Source organism: Bos javanicus, chromosome 3 (genome assembly GCF_032452875.1).
Source record: "Bos javanicus breed banteng chromosome 3, ARS-OSU_banteng_1.0, whole genome shotgun sequence".
In the NCBI taxonomy this organism is placed as follows: domain Eukaryota; kingdom Metazoa; phylum Chordata; class Mammalia; order Artiodactyla; family Bovidae; genus Bos; species Bos javanicus.
In genome coordinates, this window is record NC_083870.1 from 60,111,305 (window position 1) to 60,132,191 (window position 20,887).

Genomic DNA, 20,887 nt, shown 5'->3' on the forward strand with positions numbered 1-20,887 from the left:
CTAAAATTTTAAAAAATAATTCGCATACTTTTTTTCCACTTAAGTGGTAAAATTGAAACAATGTGTTAGGGGAGTGTAATCTCCTCCATTCTGTCTCTTCTTAATAAAAATTTGAAGCAATGGACGTTAAAAAGCTTGTTCTAACTACCTAACAAAAGGAAGAATAGACAACTAGTACATATATATCATCTTTAATTTGCCTCTTGGTGTAACCCAGAGCAAGGACTCTCTGCCCTCCTGTTACTGGGAATAATTATGAAAAGGCTATGCTTCTGGTTTCAAAACATGGATCTAAAGGCCATATTTATTTAAACTAATTCTCTCAGCTTTAGAGTTAAAATCAACAGCTTATGAGATTAGTGGTAGACTCTAAATAATTGATTTTTAGTAATTATGCACAAAGATTTAAATTCATATGTAGATTAAATAAACATGTAAAATTAGATCATAACTTTTTTTAAAAATAAAAGTCCACAGTGATGCATGCCTTATATTTTTACTTCTTACATAATGATACTATAAATATACCTTGCTGAGAATGATTTCTGGAGCCAAATATTCTGGAGTGCCACATAATGTCCAAGTTCTGCCTTTAACTCTTTTGGCAAACCCAAAGTCTGTGACCTATAAAAGATAAAAAGCCTGTAAACATTTGTTATTTCATAATAAATATATTTACTGTACCTAAGTTGAAAGTTAAAATCAGGGTTAAAATTAACACCCTGAAAAAAAATTAAGTCCATGTAATTGAGACTAATCCATTAAGGCCACTATTTAGTGAATAAAGATTAACGCAACACCAACCTGGAAAACCGTTCCCTGACTCAACGAAACAAATGAACCAAAAAGTTTCAATAAACATGAAGCAGTGCTAGAAGTGTTCCTGAAGTTCAACATTGTCTTCTGCCCTTAATTATATCATCAGAAGTTGCAAAGCATCATTGGGAGAATCTTAACTGTGTAAAAAGGAGTGCTCCTGATGCATTGAGAGTAGAAACGGAAAGGAAACACTGCCACCAGTCCAGTATTGGTAGCTGGGGATCCTCTGGTAACTGCACTGTAGAGTTAAAAAGCATAGTCTCAGGACAAGCTGATGGGATTTAAATTATGCTCTACCTGTGTGACCTTGCAGTATCTTAGTTTCATTAATCTTAAAATGAGAATAACAGTAGTATTTACATTTCATACTGTTATCAAAATTAAAAGAGGTGACACATGTGAAACACTTGGAACGATGCCTGGCACTAAATGAGTACTCACAAATTTGGCTATTCTTCCTTTATGCAGGAGCCTGTGCACAACCTGTGCACAGTTCACAATGAAAGGAGATACAAACAGGTTCTATCTTTGATGGAACTTTTGGTCCTCTGTAATAGCAACAGAACTGTTAATTCAATTTAAGCTATTAGGAAGAACTGTCTCCCTCAAAGGAAAAAAAATCCAATTTTGGTAGTTGTGGTTAAAAATATATAACTTCTTACCTAGTATGTTCTCAAATAAATTACACATAATGTGTTCAAGTCATACCTGGATATAACCTTGGTGGTCAATTAAGAGATTTTCAGGTTTTAGATCTCTGTAGATGAGGTCTAGTGAATGGAGGTACTCGAATGTTAGCACTATCTGAGCTGCATAGAACCGTGCATGGGGTTCACTACGAAGAAACAAAACATTGATTTTTGGTAAAATGGGTTAACATATAGTAACTAGTAGATTACACAAAAAATAACATGAGGTAGAGGCATTTTGGGAGCAAAAGATACTTTTTTTCTTTTAAACATATGTAAAGAATCTTGTTAGTTTCCAAATATTTTTAAATCTATAAATCATCTTCAAATAATGCTTTTATATGCTTAGTGAGCAGCATATGTTGAAGAAAACTATAACTCTCAGATTGCCATTGTAATTTAAATTATTGTTGGCCATACTACAAGATACTAAGAATGAAAAGCACCAGTTAGATTGTCTATCAGGGCCATTGCTGTTGTTGATAAGCTCCATATACCTTTCCCATAAATTTCTAGTACTTAAAGAATTTCTGCTTTTATCTGCAGATTTAAGCCATTATACCCATGCTGTTACTATTACAAAAGGGATATATGCTCATTATAGGAAAAAAGCCATAAAATATTAACGAAGAATAAAGATACTAATAATCTCATTCAGAAATCAGATTCAATCCTGGTGTTTGAATTTCCAAATCTTTCACTATGCATGTTTCTACAAATATCTAAACATAGGTATAATCTGTATATTTACATAAATACACACAATTCTGGATGCATAGATTAGATTAACTGATTTGTTGCTGCTTCTGTTGTTTAGTCATGTCCAACTCTTTTGCAACTCCATGGACTATAGCCCACCAGGCTTCTCTGTCCATGGGGTTTTCCAGGCATGAATACTGGCATGGGTTGCCATTTCTTCCTCCAGGGGATCTCCTTGACCCAGGGATTGAACTGATGTGTGTGTGTGAAAATTGCTCAGTCGTGTCCAACTCTTTGTGACCCCATGGACTATACTCCAGGCCAGAATACTGGAGTGGGTAGCCTTTCCCTTCTCTAGGGGATCTTCCCAACCCAGGGATCAAATAGGGGTCTCCTGAATTGCAGGTGGATTCTTTACCAACTGAGCTATCAGGGAAGTCTCCTGCATTGGCAGGTGAATTCTTAACCACTGAGCTGCCAGGGAAGCACAGATTAACTGACAGATTAGGGTAATCTTGATGCCACATTCTAAGTATTATTCCAAAAGGATGTACTGATTTTCCAGTTTGAGTTTCTGGTTCATCTTCATTTGAATTCTGCTAATCTTCCTAGTATATTGCAATGACTTTCAGATTTGTGTCCTCAATGAACAACCTTAACTATGAATAGAATTTCCCTCAAGATGGTTCATAGGAGTTTGATTTGGTAGCACCAGAAATAGGAATTCTAAAAAAAAGATTGTATATGCTGTTCCTTTTGCTTGTCATGTACTACATTTCCAAGGTCCTAGCCTGATACATACCAAGTGCTCAGCAAATATTTGTTAAATTAATGAATGAATATGAGAAGGAAAACTTTTCTGTGGCAATATTTTATAATATCCTTCCATTTTCAGCCCTATCACAACACGGTAACAAGCTACAACACATGTCCTATGACAAGAAATGAGAATACTGTAAAGGAGACTGGAAAAATCACCCTGGTAATTGAAACATTTATCCCCAATTCTGGAAACGATTGACCTAGGAAGTCCCTTCCTATTTTCTTAATATGCCTGTTTGTATAAGATCTACTTTTATCTTATATTTATCATCATAAACATAAGATGCACTCAGCATTTTGTATTTATGTCCACATTAATATTTGATTGGAGGTACATAAACATTACACAGACTTTTAATCAAATTGTTGAAACGTAAGAGCAAAATATTTCTATAAGGATAGTTTAATGCTGTAGCAGCTTTAAGTCTAGACAGCTACTATGTAAGTAGAGAATCGTAACGACTCCATTGATTCTGATTAATGCTACGCTCAACAATAATTCAGTCTTGTCTCAAAGTTTCTAAGGCTGGAGTTAACAACCTTTCAAGTGTATAAATAATGTGTGAAAGGTTAGAAAGATAGTGTCTCTGTGCGAATTATGCCAACCACTGGCCTTCCTATTTATCAAGTGTTAAAGAAAGAAGAGTGTGGGGAGTTGCAAAGAAAGGAAGTAGTCACGGAAAATGGATAAACTATTTTTTGAAGACAGGCTTAGGTATGGTAATTCAGTGTTAAACTTAAAATTATCATAGGGCAATTCTGGACTGCCTGGACAAGGAGTGTAAGACAGGACAACAGGGAGTTAAAACAAAAATCATTAAATAGAAGTTACTCTGCATTAGCTCAGTGCTTGACACATATTGGATGCCCTATACATTAGGTTAATAAATGAATTGTGGTTTAGGCCTCAGGAAGCTAAAATAACTCTCATATTGGCCTATTATGAATATAATCTCATGCTAATCTCAATTCATATTTTTATAATATGAATTGAATTATCATCTTCAGTCATCTGAATTCATACTGATGTTTTAATTATATCAATATATAGTATATTGAGTGAAGTTGAACTTGCTCTTGGTTTTAGCCTAATTCTAAATGTGATTATTAATGAATAGTAGGAGTTTACAAAGTATTATGCACAGGTAAAGCTAATAGAATCTAAAAACTATTTTAATAACTGTGTGACCTTATTAGCAATAACTTAGTAAGTTACTGCTTTTTAAAAAAATTATATACATATGTTTAAAACTGATACATATGTTTAAAACATACATATGTTCATGTATATACATATGTTTGTTACATATTTATACATATAGATATGTGTAAGTTACATACATGTGTTTAAAACTCAACATGGCAACATTAGGAGAATAAATTTGTGCAAAATGAACTTTCATAATTTTACCACCATGATACTATGATTATCTTTTCTATATATTTATTAATATATTTCTTACTTGTCTTCATACTTACATAAGCCTTTTCCTCAGAGATATATTACTAATATTTATTCACTAAATATTAGTTTAAATTCAATTAATTTTTACAGTACCTGGAAATTCTTCAAATAATGGACCCTCATGATACCTACTAATGCTAGAATATTTACACTGCTATAATGGTGTTTTTAGTTAACTTTTAAAACTCAATAATGTTTGTATAGCTAAAATATTACTAATTTAAATGAAATAAATTTTTAGCATTGACAAAAACTTATTTGGTTTAAAACAAACACACAGCATATAAGTATTTGAGAAGCATAAAGTATTAGTTACCTGAACCTTCCAATTCTTCTTAGATGTGAAAACATTTCACCACCAGGAACATATTCCATAACCATGTATAAATTAGAATTATCCTATTAAGTAAAAAGAATAAATAAATCAAAACTATGAAACTTAGATTATTTCTCATGAAAATATTTTAAGATGACACCATGTACAATTAGAAAAAGACAAGTTAAAACTCTGATAGATTACTAACATCAGGAAATAGAGAATAAATGGAACATGCTCTCACTTTTGTACACTGGGGCACTTATTTTTTTCCCTGGTACTCTTGCCACAGATTGGTCTGGGATTTTTGCTGTTCCTGCTCTTACAGGAAATACTTAACTCTTGAACAATTAAACACTGGGGTAATGACTTAATGCTATAGTGTAAGCAAAAGTTTAAAAATAATTTGAAAAATAATATTTACATTTTATGCACCTAAATAAGGTCAGAGAGATTAATAATTTTGAACATCATTCTAAATACACAGGTCTTCACTTGATTTAACGAATAAAAGAGGACAAAGGAGAAAGGTTAAAATGTTCCATATTAATCCACTGGTAGAGAGATGCCAAGTATCATCCCAAATAGCTGAAAAGCTGCCAACTTAAAGAATAAATCTTTTGCAACTTTATAAGGTGCTTGAGCAGAGGGCCAAAGACTATTTTGCTTCAATAAATGAAGAGGCTAGAACACAAATTACAAGTAAAAGAAGACGGTGAGACTGCAGCAGAAAAGGTTCAAGAGGAGAAGCTATGTGGGTGTATCCATTTGTATGAGTGTAAGATATGCTTAATAAGATGTCACTATGAATTTTAATAAACTGAAATACTTGATCTTATAATACCATTTCATGAAAAATTACACATTATCTTTAACAATTTCCTCAAGAACAGTAAAAACCTTTTCAAATGTCAGCTAAGTTTTTAAGCACAACAGGACTTACATAAAATCTAAATATATTACTTTTTTGTTTATCCATATTTTCCAGCTTTATCATATAGATTAGAATCCTACTACAGTTTCATATTTTAAAAAATATGAAGTTGAAAATATTTTATTTTGATAGAAGTAAAATTTACCTTAAAAGCATATTCCAGTCGAACAAGAAAAGGAAAATTCACTGCCTGTAATATTCTTTTCTCATTCAAAGTATGCTCTATTTGCTTCAGTTTAACAACCTGTAATTGAGAGGAAAAGATATATTTAATGTATTTGAACAAAATTTAAAAGTTTCTATAATTTAAAAAATTAATTAATTTATTTTAATTGGAGACTAATTACAATATTGTGGTGGTTTTGCCATACATCGACATGAATACAGGTCTGGGACAATTCAGAAGGATGGGATCGGGAGGGAGGTGGGAGGGGGTTTCAGGAAAGTTGCTATAATTTAAAAGAAGAAAATTTTCCATATAATAATGAACTTGCAGAAGCAGGATTGCCAATTTAAATACAGATAATAAGAATAATAACTACCAATGAGAATTATCAGATTCAAATGAAATACCTAACAGGGGTTTAAAATTTAGTCTTCAGAATGTCAAATATAATTTTCAGTTAAGAAGCAAGAGCTATGAAGAAAGAGGTTCATAATAAATTACCTAAAAAGTTAATATATGACAATACTTGGGTCTTAATGACTTATTGGCCACTAAAAGAACTGGCACAAATAACTGTAATAAGTAGGTATTGATTTTAAATCTTGAGAAGATAAGCAAGAAAATTAAAGATTAAGGAAAAGTCAATGATTTTTAAAAAGTGGGTAAAAATGAACAATCTGTTAATATCATTATATCTGAATAAATACAAGAACAAATTCTAAAACTTCAATTTGCATAGCCACAAACTATTGACAAAAATGACTGTCTTTATAACAAATAGGTCATTTAGGATTGATCAATTGATCTATTCCACTGGATAGTCTAATCAATCAGGTCCATAGCAGGGAAAGCAACTTATCTTGACCTACTGAAGACTGTTATTTTATACCAAAAGAGGTTCTATTCTGAATTGAACATTAATACGAAAGGTAATTAAAGGGCTTCCCTGGTGGTCCAGTGGTTAAGAATCTGCCTTGCAATGCAGGAGACACACTGATCCCTGGTCCAGGAAGATTGCACATGCCTTGGAGCAACTAATCACATGCGCCACAACTCTAGAGCCTGTGTTCCGAAATGAGAAGTCACGGCAACAGGAAGCCCGTGCATCACAACTAGACAGTAGGCCCCAAATACTACAACTAGAGAAAGCCCGAGTGCAGCAACAAAGACCTAGCACAGCCAAAAACAAAAAATTCTTTAAAGTCTTTGTATAAAAAAAGGTAATCAAAGACACTGTCCATTATTAGGATATAAAATTACAGTATAAAAATAATGCTGAGTAAAGAATAGTTGACTGAGAGTCAGAAGACCTGTGTTTTAGTCTAGACCTTCTATTCAACCAGCTTTGTGACACTGGAGATACTGCAACTCACTACTTTTTCCTACCTGAAAATATGAAGTGGCTGAATCACTATTAGTCCATACTTATTACAATAAATTATATAACATTAGCTGGAGAATTATTGTTGCTTTGTGCTTACTTTTTATTCATAGACTGATTTTATTTTTTTTTTAAAGCAGTTTCAGGTTCACAGCAGAATCAAACATAAAGTACAAGATTTCCCATGTATCTTTTGCCCCACACATGCCTAGCCTCCCCTATTATCAACATTCTTCACCAGAGTGGACATTTGCTACAATCAATGAACCTATACTGACCCATTATTATCTCCATTAGTTTGATCAGGGTTCACTCTTGGTGTTGTACATTCTATGGGTTTGAACAAATGTGTAATGACACGTACCCACCATAATATACAGAGTAGTTTCACTGGTTTTGATATCAGGGTGATGGTGGCCTCATTCAAAGAAGTCACAAGCATTCCCTCCTCTGTAATTGTTTGGAATAGTGTGAGAAGGATGGATGAAAACTCTTATTTGAATATTTGGTAGAATTCATCTGTGAGGACATTTGGTCCTGAACTTTTGTTTGTTGGAAGTTGTTTTTTTTTTTTTTTTTTAACTGATTCATTACTGGTAATTGGTATGTTCATATTTTCTATTTCTTCCTATTTCAAGCTTGAGAGAGTGTACTTTTCTAGGATTTCCATTTCTTATAGTTTGTCCATTTTATTAGCATTGTAATCTCTTGTGATACTCTGTATTTCTGTGGTGTCAGTTGTAACTTCTTTTTCATTTCTGATTTTATTTGAGTCTTCTCTCTTTTTTAGTTGATGAGTCTGGTTAAAAGTTCTTATTAATTTTATTTATCTTTTAAAGAACCAGCTCTTGGTTTCAGAAATCTTTTCTACCGTGTTTTTTTTTTTTTTGAGTCTCTATTTCATTTATTTCTGTTCTGATCTTTATGATTTCTTTCCCTTCTACTAAATTTGGGATTTGTTTATTTTTCTTTTTCTAGTTCCTTTAGGTGTAAGATTAGGTTGTCTGAAATTTTTTTCTTGTTTCCTAAGGCAGTCTTGTATCACTGTAAACCTCCTTCTTAGAAATGCTTCTGCTGTGTCCCACAGATTCTGGATCATTGTGTTTCATTTTCATTGTTTCCAGGTATTTTCTCATTTCCGCTTTGATTTCTTCAGTGACCCAGTGGTTGTGTAGTAGCACACTGTTTAGCTTCCATGTTGTTTGTGTTTTTTGCACTTTTTTTGTAGTTGATTTCTCATTTCATATAATTGTAGGCAGAAAAGGTGCTTGATATGATTTCAACATTCTTATATTTATTAAGATTTATTTTGTAGCCTAGCATTAATCTATCCTTGGAGAAGGCAATGGCAACCCACTCCAGTACTCTTGCCTGGAAAATCCCACGGGCGGAGGAGCCTGGTAGGCTGCAGTCCATGGGGTCACTAAGAGTCAGACATGACTGAGCGACTTCACTTTGACTTTTCACTTTCATGCATTGGAGAAGGAAATGGCAACCCACTCCAGTGTTCTTGCCTGGAGAATCCCAGGGATGGTGGAGCCTAGTGGGCTGCCGTCTATGGGGTCACACAGAGTTGGACATGACTGAAGTGACTTAGCAGTAGCAGCATTAATCTACCCTGGAGAATTTCCATGTGCACTTGAAAAGAATGTTTATTCTGTTACTTTGGGGTGGAATTTTTTGTATATAGGTATTAAATTCATCTAGTATAATGTATCAGTTCACACCAGTGTTTCTTTATTGATTTTGTCTCACTCCAATTGAGTGATATAAGTGAGATATTAAAGTCCCCTACTATTAATATGTTACAATCAATTTCTTCCTTTATGTTTGTTAATATTTGCTATATGTATTTGGCTGCTCCTATGGTTCTTCAGTCACTCAGTTGTGTCTGTCTCTTTGCAACCCCATGGACTGCAGCCCACCAGGCTCCTCTGTCCAAGGGATTTCCCAGGCAAGAATACTGGAGTGGGTTGCCATTTTCTTCTCCACTCCCATGGTAGGTGCATATACATGTATAATTGTCATTACTTCTTCTTAGATTAACCCCCTTTGTAATTCCCTCTTTGCCTCTTATTATAGTCATTGTTTTATACTCTATTTTGTCTTAATATAAATATTCCTATTCCAGTTTTCTTTTCATTTCCATTTGCATGGCATATTTTTTTTTTTTTTTTACCGTCTCTTCACTTACAGTCTGTGTGTGTCTTTAAGATTTGTAGTGAGTCTCTTGTAGGCAACATATACATAGGTTTTGTTTTCTCTTTTAATCCATTCAGCTTTTAGTTCATTTACACTTAAAGTAATTATTGATAGGTATGTACTTATTGCCATTTGGGTAACTGTTTTCAGGTTTTATTTTGTTCCTTTCTTCTTTTGCTAACTTCCCTTGTGATTTGATATCTATCTTTAATGTTATGTTTGGATTCTTTCCTCTTTTTTGTGTGTCTGTATTATAGATTTTTGGTTTGTGGATACAAGTAGGTTTATATATAGAAATATATATATATATAGTTACTTAAATCAATCATCTCTTAAATTTTAATGCATTCTAACAATCCCACATTTTTACTTCCCCCTGCTAAACATTTACGGAGAAGGCAATGGCACCCCACTCCAGTGCTCTTGCCTGGAAAATCCCATGGACGGAGGAGCCTGGTGGGCTGCAGTCCATGGGGTCGCTAAGATTCGGACACGACTGAGCAACTTCACTTTCACTTTTCCCTTTCATGCATTGGAGAAGGAAATGGCAACCCACTCCAGTGTTCTTGCCTGGAGAATCCCAGGAACAGGGGAGCCTGGTGGGCTGCCGTCTATGGAGTCGCACAGAGTCAGACATGACTGAAGCGACTTAGCAGCAGCAGCAGCAGCTAAACATTTAATGTTTTTAGATGCCACAAAAGACGTATTAAAACTAATAAATTATTTTAGTAAGGTTTCACAATATAAAATAAATAAGAATATTTTGTGTTTTAATACACTAAAAACAAACTATCACAAAGAGAAATCAAAACAGTCTCACTTACAATTGCATCAAAAAAAAAAAAAGTAAAACATCCAGATAAATCTAACCAAGGAGATAAAAACCTGTACTTGGAAAATGAAAACACATTGATGAAATAAACTACAAATGACACAAACAAATGGGAAGACACACTGTGCTCATGGATTGGAAGACTTAACATTATTAAAACGGCCATACTACCCACCGTAATTTACAGATTCAATGCAATCTCTTATCAAAATACCAGTGGTGTTTTTCACAGAACTAGAATAAATAATTCTAAAATTTATTTGTAAACACAGCCCTGAATAGCCAAAACAATCTTGCAAAAGAACAAAGCTGCAGGTATGCTTCCTGATTTCAAAGTATACTACAAAGCTATAGTAAACAAAGCAGTTGGTACTGGTATACAGAAAGACAAACAGACCAACAAAACAGAATAGAAAGCTCAGAAATAAACCCATACTTATATGGTCAATTAATCTACCAATGAACAAGGCAAGAATCTACAATGGGGAAAAAGACAGTCTCTTCAATAAATACTGTTGGGAAAATTGAACAGCTATAAGCAAAAGAATCAAAGTGGATTATTTTCTCATACCATATACAAAAATAAACTCAAAATAGATTAAAGACTATTGTAAGACCTGAAACTATAAAACACCTAGAAGAAAATATAGAAAGTATGTTCTTGATACTTGTCTCAGAAATATTTTTTTGGATATGTCTCCTCAAGCAAGGGAAGCAAAAACAAAAATAAACATATGGGACTACATCAAACTGAAAAGCTGGTGCACAGTAAAGGAAGCTATGAACAAAACAAGAAGACAGCCAACTAGATGAGGAAAATATCTGCAAACAATTATATGATAAAGGGTTAATACCCAAAATATACAAAAAAGTCATACAACTGAATATCAAAAAACAATCAGATTGAAAAATGGGCAGAGGACTCAAAAACACATTTTTCCAAAGATGACATACACAAAGTCAACAGGTACATGAAAAAATGTTCAATATCAGTAATTATCAGTTCAGTTGCTCAGTTGTGTCCGACCCTTTGTGACCCCATGAATCACAGCACGCCAGGCCTCCCTGTCCATCACCAACTCCTAGAATTCTCTCAAACTCATGTGCATTGAGTTGGTGATGCCATCCAGCCATCTCATCCTCTGTCGCTCCCTTCTCCTCCTGCCCCCAATCCCTCCCAGCGTCAGGGTCTTTTCCAATGAAGGCCAAAGCATTGGATTTTCAGCTTTAACATCAGTCCTTCCAGTGAACACCCAGGACTGATCTCCTTCAGGACGGATTGGTTGGATCTCCTTGCAGTCCAAGGGGATCTCAAGAGTCTTCTCCAACACCACAGTTCAAAAGCATCAATTCTTCGGCTCTCAGCCTTCTTCACAGTCCAACTCTCACATCCATACATGACCGCTGGAAAAGCATAGCTTTGACTAGACGGACCTTTGTTGGCAAAGTAGTATCTCTGCTTTTCAATATACTATCTAGGTTGGTCATAACTTTCCTTCCAAGGAGCAAGTGTCTTCCGACTTCATGGCTGCAATCACCATCTGCAGTGATTTTGGAGCCCCAAAAGGGAAATGCAAATCACAATCACAATGAGCTAACACCATATACCTATTAGAATGGCTATTATCAAAAAGACACAAATAACAACTGTTGGCAAGGACATGGAGAAAATGGAACCCTCCTGTACTGGTGATGGGAAGATAAACTGGTAAGGTCCCTATGGAAAACAGTAATGGGGTTCTGCAAAAAAATTAGAACTATTACATAATCCAGCAATTCCACTTCAGAGTATTTTTCTAAAGAACACAAAAACACTAATTCAAAAAGATATATGCACCTCTATGCTAACTGCAGTGTTATTTATAATAGCCAAAATATGGAAGTAACCTAAGTGTCCATTAATAGATGGACTGTTAAAGAAGATGGAATAAAATGGGATTGACTCAGCCATAAAAAAAGAAGGAAATCTTGCCATTAGTGACAACATAGGTGGACTTTGAGGGTATGAGGGTATTATGCTAAGTAAAATAAGTCAGACAGACAAAGAAAAATACTGTTATGATATCTCTTATATGTTGAATCTAAAAAACATATGAACAAACAAAACAAAATAGAAACAAACTCATAGATACAGAGAACTCAGAGTGGAGGGGGTTTGGTGGATGAGTGATACAGGTAAGGGAGATTAAGAGATACAAACTTTAAGAGCTTACAAAAGAAAGAGTTACAAAATAAATGAGTCACAGGTATAAAGTACACCATACGGAAAATGTGCTCATGGTGCTGTGCTTGGTTGGTCAATTAAGTCCAGATCTTTGCGATCCCATGTACTGTATCCCACCAGGCTCCTCTGTCCATGGGATTTTCCAGGCAATAATACTGGAGCGGGTTATCATTTCCTCCTCTAGGGGATCTTTCTGAGCCAGGGATTGAACCTGCGTCTCCTGCATTGGCAGGTGGATTCTTTACCACTGAGCCACCTATAATCAATAATATTATGATAACTTTGTGCAGTGACAGATGGTAATTAGATTTATTGTAGTGATCATTTTATAATGTATACACATATCAAATCATTATGTTGTACACCTGTAACTAATATAGTATTTTAGGTCTATTATGCTTCAAACAAACAGATTTGAAACATTTTGTTGTTGTGCTAGCAATACAAGTATACTAGTCACTTATCCTGTCTCAGATCCAATTATCTCATATAGATAATTAGGTTAAGAACTAGTTGAGATGGCTCTCTAAGAGCTCCATGCTCAGATTATACAAATCAGGAGCAGAAAGTTCAAGGATGAGTTGAAGCTTGGACAAGAGTACACAGGGAAAGCATACAGAACATGAAGTAGAAAGAGTGGATAGTCCAGAGATTGAGATTAGCAGTCTTTACAGATAAGACAGAAGAAAAAAAAAACAGAACAAAATATGAAAAACCACATGAAAAAGAAGAGCCCAGAGAGAAAACAGTATAATCAGGAGCATAGGGTTCCAAAAGTCCAGGGACAAGATGGTTTAAAGACAGCAGTCTGTACAGTCACAGGCTCTAAAAAAGTCACATAAGATGAGCAAAAAGAGTCCACTGGACTTGGTGATTAAGTCACTGGATTGGTGACCCATGGTAATGTTATTTCAGTGGAGTAGCAAGAAGTAGGAGATAAACAAGAAGGCAGCTAAATTGTTGTGGGTTAAAGATTAAAAGGAAGTGGGTTAGTGGGCAGGGTGATTAAACTATTTTTTCAAGAAGCATAGCTAGAAAAGATATGTGAAAGAGGGCAGAAGACAAAGATACACAAATGTGTGTATGAGTGTATTTAATTTTAGAGACTTAAGTCATTACTCCTTTTCATGTTAGAAGTTAATTTTGTTTTTGTTTTAAAGTAGAGGTTGGACTGAAACCTCAAACCAGTCTAATGTTGTGCTGTCCAACATGGTAGCCACTAACCACATGAGGTTATTTAACACTTGAAAGGTGCCAAGTTGAAGGGCAATGTACTGTTAGTGTAAAATAAACATCAGATTTTGGAACTTGATATGAAAAAAAGAATACAAAACACCTCAGTAATTTTTATGTTAATTACATATGGCAGTGATAGTATTTTAGATACCTCAGGCTAAATAAAGTTCTATTAATTAAGATTAATTTTTACTTTTTTAAAAATGGAGCTACTAAAAACCTTAAAATGACATATGTGCCTCACATTGTATTTCTGTTGAATACTACTAGTTTTATCCACCATCTATAACCCTGATTACTAGCTAAGTACTGTTTCCTCCATATTTTCCTATCTATACTCCAATAAGCCAAAATGTCATTCTTGGGTACATAACGTCTGTAAGATAACAAATCAAGATTTGCCATTTTTCTTTTACTTTCCTTCAATCATGATTACTAGAAAAATAGAAGCTTAATATTTAAAGCATGAATAATTCAGACATTCTGATTCATTTGTGCGTGCTCAGTCATGTCCAGCTCTTTGCAATCCCATGGACTGTGGCCCTCCAGGCTTATCCGTCCATGGAATTTTCCAGGCAATAATATGCAGAAGGTTGCTATTTCCTACTCTAGGGGATATTCCTGTACTAGGGATCGAACCAACATCTCTTGCATCTCAGGCAGATTCTTTACCACTTAGCCACCTGCGAAGACCTTCTAATTCATTAGGTAGTGGCAATATATTATAAATATTCAAATTTAATTTTTAATTATTTTTTTAGCTATAACTGATATATAACATTATTAGTTTGATATGTACAACATAAAGATTTGATACTTATTACAGTATGCAGGTTTTCAAATTTTTCCCTGCTTAACTTACATTTTAAATTAAACAACTCAATCATGTTAAACAACAAGGCTTCAACTGTCAATTAAAATAAGTCATAAAATAAATCACTAAATTTCTGTTACCTCAATCTAAGGATCTAGTAATTGGTCCCTGAATTTCTCCACAAGACAAAATGTAATAGAGATGCTTGTTCTTTACATATAGAATTCAGTATTTTGTTAGAAAATATATACAAACCTATTATGTATATTGTCACCCTGTTTATTTAACTTATATGCAGAGTACATCATGAGAAATGCTGGACTGGAAGAAACACAAACTGGAATCAAGATTGCCAGGAGAAATATCAATAACCTCAGATATGCAGATGACACCACCCTTATGGCAGAAAGTGAAGAGGAACTAAAAAGCCTCTTGATGAAAGTGAAAGTGGAGAGTGAAAAAGGTGGCTTAAAGCTCAACATTCAGAAAACGAAGATCATGGCATCCGGTCCCACTACTTCATGGGAAATAGATGGGGAAACAGTGGAAACAGTGTCAGATTTTATTTTTCTGGGTTCCAAAATCACTGCAGATGGTGACTGCAGCCATGAAATTAAAAGACGCTTACTCCTTGGAAGGAAAGTTATGACCAACCTAGATAGCATGTTCAAAAGCAGAGACATTACTTTGTCAACAAAGGTTCGTCTAGTCAAGGCTATGGTTTTTCCTGTGGTCATGTATGGATGTGAGAGTTGGACTGTGAAGAAGGCTGAGAGCCAAAGAATTGATGCTTTTGAACTGTGGTGTTGGAGAAGACTCTTGAGAGCCCCTTGGACTGCAAGGAGATCCAACCAATCCATTCTGAAGGAGATCAGCCCTGGGATTTCTTTGGAAGGAATGATGCTAAAGCTGAAACTCCAGTACTTTGGCTACCTCATGCGAAGAGTTGACTCATTGGAAAAGACTCTGATGCTGGGAGGGATTGGGGGCAAGAGGAGAAGGGGACGACAGAGGATGAGATGGCTGGATGGCATCACTGACTTGATGGACGTGAGTCTGAGTGAACTCCGGGAGTTGGTGATGGACAGGGAGGCCTGGCGTGCTGTGATTCATGGGGTCACAAAGAGTCAGACACGACTGAGCGACTGATCTGATCTAATCTGATTATGTATAAATTATTATTGAAATAATAATATATCCCCGTGGGGAAATTAACAAGATGGCACCAGTCAGGCTCTCTCACCCCATGCTCTCTAGCCCTCTCGCCCTATGATCTGTCAACAATGACTTTGCTGCATTAATAACAGCTGAGATAACTTATAGCACTACTCATGCGTATTATAAGATACTTGCTTGGTCACTGGCAATTTTGTGTGGTATGCCTGTATGAGCTTCACATGAAAGCACTGGCTGCTGCTGCTTTGCAGCTACTCTAGGGCAGCATCATGATTATGTTATGTGAGATTATGTTCTGGCTACATTATGGCTACATTATGGTTATATGGTAGCTGCTGCTATGACTGCTGCGTCAGCCAGAGGAGAGGCTATGCTATGGCCACTGTGTGAGCCAGGAGAGAATAAATGTGTCTGCAATTCTTACAGCTGCTCGTGTCTTCTTCCAGCCTCTTAGCTAAAGCCTTGCCTACCCTGAGTTCAGTGAACAGTGTGAACAGGATCAGCGATACAATCCGCATACACTCAAACTATTACCTTTGTGTGCCATATAGTCACAATAAATAGGAATGCAAGTTAAATGTGACAATAAAATCATCTGGAGGTGTCAGTTCAGATCAGTTGCTCAGTTGTGTCCAACTCTTTGTGACTCCAAGGACTGCAGCACGCCAGGCCTCCCTGTCCATCACCAACTCCCAGAGCTTACTCAAACTCATGTTCACTGAGTCGGTGATGCCATCCAAGCATCTCATCCTCTGTCGACCCCTTCTCCTCCTGTCTTCCCAGCATCTTTCCCAGCATCAGGGTCCTTTCAAATGAGTCAGTTCTTTGCATCAGGTGGCCAGAGTATCAGAGTTTCAGCTTCAGCATCTATCCTTCCAATGAATATTCAGGACTGATTTCCTTTAGGATTGACTGGTTGGATCACCTTGCTGTCCAAGGGACTCTCAAGAGGCTTCTCCAACACCACAGTTCAAAAGCAACAGTTCTTCGGTGCTCAGCTTTCTTCACAGTCCAACTCTCACATCTATACACGACTACTGGAAAAGCCATAGCTTTGACTAGATGGACCTTTGTTGGCAAAGTAATGTCTCTGCTTTTGAATATGCTGTCTAGGTTGGTCATAACTTTTCTTCGAAGGAGCAAGTGTCTCTTAATTTCATGGCCGCAGTCACCATCTGCAGTGATTTTGGAGCCCCCAAAATAAAGCCTATCACTGTTTCTACTGTTTCCCCATCTATTTGTCATGAAGTGAAGGGACCAGATGCCATGATCTTAGTTTTCTGGATGTTGGGTTTTAAGCCAACTTTTTCACTCTCCTCTTTCATCAAGAGGCTCTTTAGTTCTTCACTTTCTGCCACAAGGGTGGTGTCATCTGTATATCTGAGGTTATTGATATTTCTCCCTGCAATCATGATTCCAACTTGTGCTTTATCCAGTCCAGCATTTCTCATGATGTACTCTGCATATAAGTTAAATAAGCAGGGTGACAATATACAGCTTTGACATACTCCATTCCCGATTTGCAAACAGCCTGTTGTTCCATGTCCAGTTCTAACTGTTGCTTCTTGACCTGCATACAGGTTTTTCAGGAGGCATGTAAGGTGGTCTGGCATTTCCAGCTCTTTAATAATTTTCCACAGTTTGTTGTGATCCACACAGTCAAAGGCTTTAGCTTTAGTCACTAAAGCAGAAGTAGATATTTTTCTGGAACTCTCTTGCTTTTTTGATGATCCAACGGATGTTGGCAATTTGATCTCTGGTTCCTCTGCCTTTTCTAAATCCATTTTGAATATCTGGAAGTTCACGGTTCACGTACTGTTGAAGCCTGGTGTCAATGTAAGTCATTCTAGTGCATGTGTTTAATAATTCAGCTGATAAAATGGAAATTTACTCTTTAGGTAAATAACAATGAATATACTAATATCCTTGCTTTAGATTCCATATATAAACAATATCACGTAATATTTCTTTCTCTGTTTGACTTATTTCACTAGTATGATAATCTCTAGGTCCATCCTAGACTTAGATACTGCAAATGGCATTATTTCATTACTTTTATGGCTGAGTAAATACCCCATCATGTACATATATACCACATCTTTATTCATCTGCTGATGGACATTTATGTTGCTTCCATTTCTTGGCTACTATAAATAGTGCTGCAAAGAACATTGGGGTGCATCTGCCTTTTCAAATTATGGTTTCCTCTGGATATATACCCAGAAGTAGGATTGCAGGATCATATGGAATCTCCATTTTTAGTTTTTTAAGGAACCTTAATACTGTTCTGACTCTGATGCTGGGAGGGATTGGGGGCAGGAGGAGAAGGGGACGACAGAGGATGAGATGGCTGGATGGCATCACTGACTAGATGGATGTGAGTCTGAGTGAACTCCGGGAGTTGGTGATGGACAGGGAGGCCTGGCGTGCTGTGATTCATGGGGTCGCAGAGAGTCGGACACGACTGAGCAACTGAACTGAACTGAATACTGTTCTACACATAATGGCTGCATCAACAATGTAGCGGGATTCTTTTTCTCCATATCTTCTCTAGCATTTATTATTTGTAGACTTTTGACTATGGCCATTCTGACCAGTGTGAGGTGATACCTCATTGCATTTTATATTTTCATTTCTCTAATATGGCATCCGGTCCCATCACTTCACGGGAAATAGATGGGGAAACAGTGGAAACAGTGTCAGACTTAATTTTTCTGGGTTCCAAAATCACTGCAGATGGTGACTGCAGCCATGAAATTAAAAGACGCTTACTCCTTGGAAGGAAAGTTATGACCAACCTAGACAGCATATTCAAAAGCAGAGACATTACTTTGCCAACAATGGTCTGTCTAGTCAAGGCTATGGTTTTTCCTGTGGTCATATATGGATGTGAGAGTTGGACTGTGAAGAAGGCTGAGAGCCGAAGAATTGATGCTTTTGAACTGTGGTGTTGGAGAAGACTCTTGAGAGTCCCTTGGACTGCAAGGAGATCCAACCAGTCCATTCTGAAGGAGATCAGCCCTGGGATTTCTTTGGAAGGAATGATGCTAAAGCTGAAACTCCAGTACTTTGGCCACCTCATGCGAAGAGTTGACTCATTGGAAAAGACTCTGATGCTGGGAGGGATTGGGGGCAAGAGGAGAAGGGGATGACAGAGGATGAGATGGCTGGATGGCATCGCTGACTTGATGGACATGAGTCTGAGTGAACTCCGGGAGTTGGTGATCGACACGGAGGCCTGGCATGCTGCGATTCATGGGGTCGCAAAGAGTCGGACACGACTGAGCGACTGATCTGATCTGGTTCTGAATATGTAATTAGAAATACTGAGTATCCTTTCACATGCCTATTGGCCATCTGTATGTCTTCTTTTCAGAAATATCTATTTACATTTCCACCTATTTTTGATCGGATTTTATAAACATATATATTGAGCTGTATAAGCTATTTATATATTATGGAAATTAATTTTTGGCAGTCAAACATCATTTGCAAATATTTTCTACCACTCTGTAGGTTGTCTTTTTATTTTATGGTTTCCTTTGCTGTACAAAAGCTTTAAATAAGTCCCATTTGTTTATTTTTGTCTTTATTTCCAATACTCTAAGAGATGGAGCCAAAAAATATTAATGTAATTTATGTTAAAGAGTGTTCTGCCTATGTTCTGCCTAGAGGTTATCACACTAAGTGAAGTAGGCAAGGTAGATAAAGACAAGTATCACATTATATTACTTACTTGTGAAATCTAAAAACATAATACAAATGAATTTATTTACAACACAGAAATAGGCTCACAGACATAGAAAGCAAATAGAAAACAAACTTATGGTTACCAACGGGGAAAGCTGGGGGATAAACTGAGAGTTTGGGATTAAAAAATACACACTAATAAATATAAAATATATTACCAACAAGAACCTGTATAGTACAAGAACTATACTCAATATCTTGTAATAACCTGTAATGGGAAAGAATCTAAAAAAGAAAAAAATATATATAACACATATAAAACTGAATCACTATGCTGTATACCTGAAGTTAACACAACATTGTAACAGCATTGTATTTCAATTTAAAATTTAAAAAAGTTTTAAAAAATTCCAAAAGAAAACCAGACAAATAAATACACTAACCTTCTGCTTATCTAAGATCTTCATGGCATAATACTGTTCAGTGGCTTTGTGTTTCACCAACATGACTCTTCCAAATGAACCTGTTCCAAGGGTTTTTTTTCTTTCAAAATCCTCCAGCCCAGCATTATTCTAAATATACAGGAAAAAATATATTTTATAATTAGAAGTATTCATAAGAAGAATATGATAACTATAATAGACTTAATAATATATTATCAGAATAGACAATTTATAACTATCCATTTAAAAATAATATAAAAAGACTACAGAAATTCCAGTTTATTGATTCTGTTTTTCCCTTTGAATAAGAAAGGATCTTACATTTGAGGAGAGACTTATATCATAAACAAAGAGTAATAGTAATGTGAGGAAATAAGATCCTCAGTTGAAATATAAAAGGTCACATTCCAATATGAATTCATAGTACTGGATTTATAATAAATTAGATACATATTTTGGTAATTAAAAAGTGACCAGAAGTATGTAATCATGGAAGCCACACAGTGCATTTGCAAAAAAATTGTAATGAATAGATAAGCTGAGCATCAGTCATTTCACCAGTTATCTCTGAAGAAAGCAGTGTCTTACTATCCTTTCTATGTCTTTCTATCCTTATATAAACTAGATAATAACAGCATGAGAGATCCAAATAATTTTCTCTCTCTTATGTGATAATAACCCTGTATTACCTTAAAAAGTAACAATAAGGTAAAAAGAATTCCTCACTCCCACAAAGATAACCAAAAGTTGGAATCCCAGAACAATAATCAGTCTCTTTTTCTCCTTGAATAGATGCTTTGTTACAAGCAAAATGTCTTTGTTTGGCTTTAACTATAGCATAGAAGCAAAAAATTGGAGGCATCAATCTACTGAATTTGTTGCTGCCACAACAGAATGAAGATTACAGGGAACAAATTATGCGCTTAATAGCATCAAACAGTAATTGCTGACCCATTTGTTTAATAGGTTTTCATTATAA

General features: G+C 35.7%; 1 protein-coding gene across 8 annotated transcripts in view; it reads right to left on the reverse strand.

The window, feature by feature from the left end:
- The window catches only part of PRKACB (protein kinase cAMP-activated catalytic subunit beta), a 142,214-nt gene that overhangs the window by 30,672 nt on the left and 90,655 nt on the right, over nucleotides 1–20,887 (reverse strand). For all 8 annotated transcript variants that reach the window (XM_061411451.1, XM_061411448.1, XM_061411449.1 and 5 more), the window contains 5 exons: nucleotides 19,909–20,037; nucleotides 5,890–5,988; nucleotides 4,811–4,893; nucleotides 1,528–1,654; nucleotides 529–624 (listed from right to left, as the gene is read on the reverse strand). In XM_061411451.1, the coding sequence (XP_061267435.1) occupies nucleotides 529–624; nucleotides 1,528–1,654; nucleotides 4,811–4,893; nucleotides 5,890–5,988; nucleotides 19,909–20,037 (534 nt within the window). The remainder of the gene's footprint in view (nucleotides 1–528; nucleotides 625–1,527; nucleotides 1,655–4,810; nucleotides 4,894–5,889; nucleotides 5,989–19,908; nucleotides 20,038–20,887) is intronic.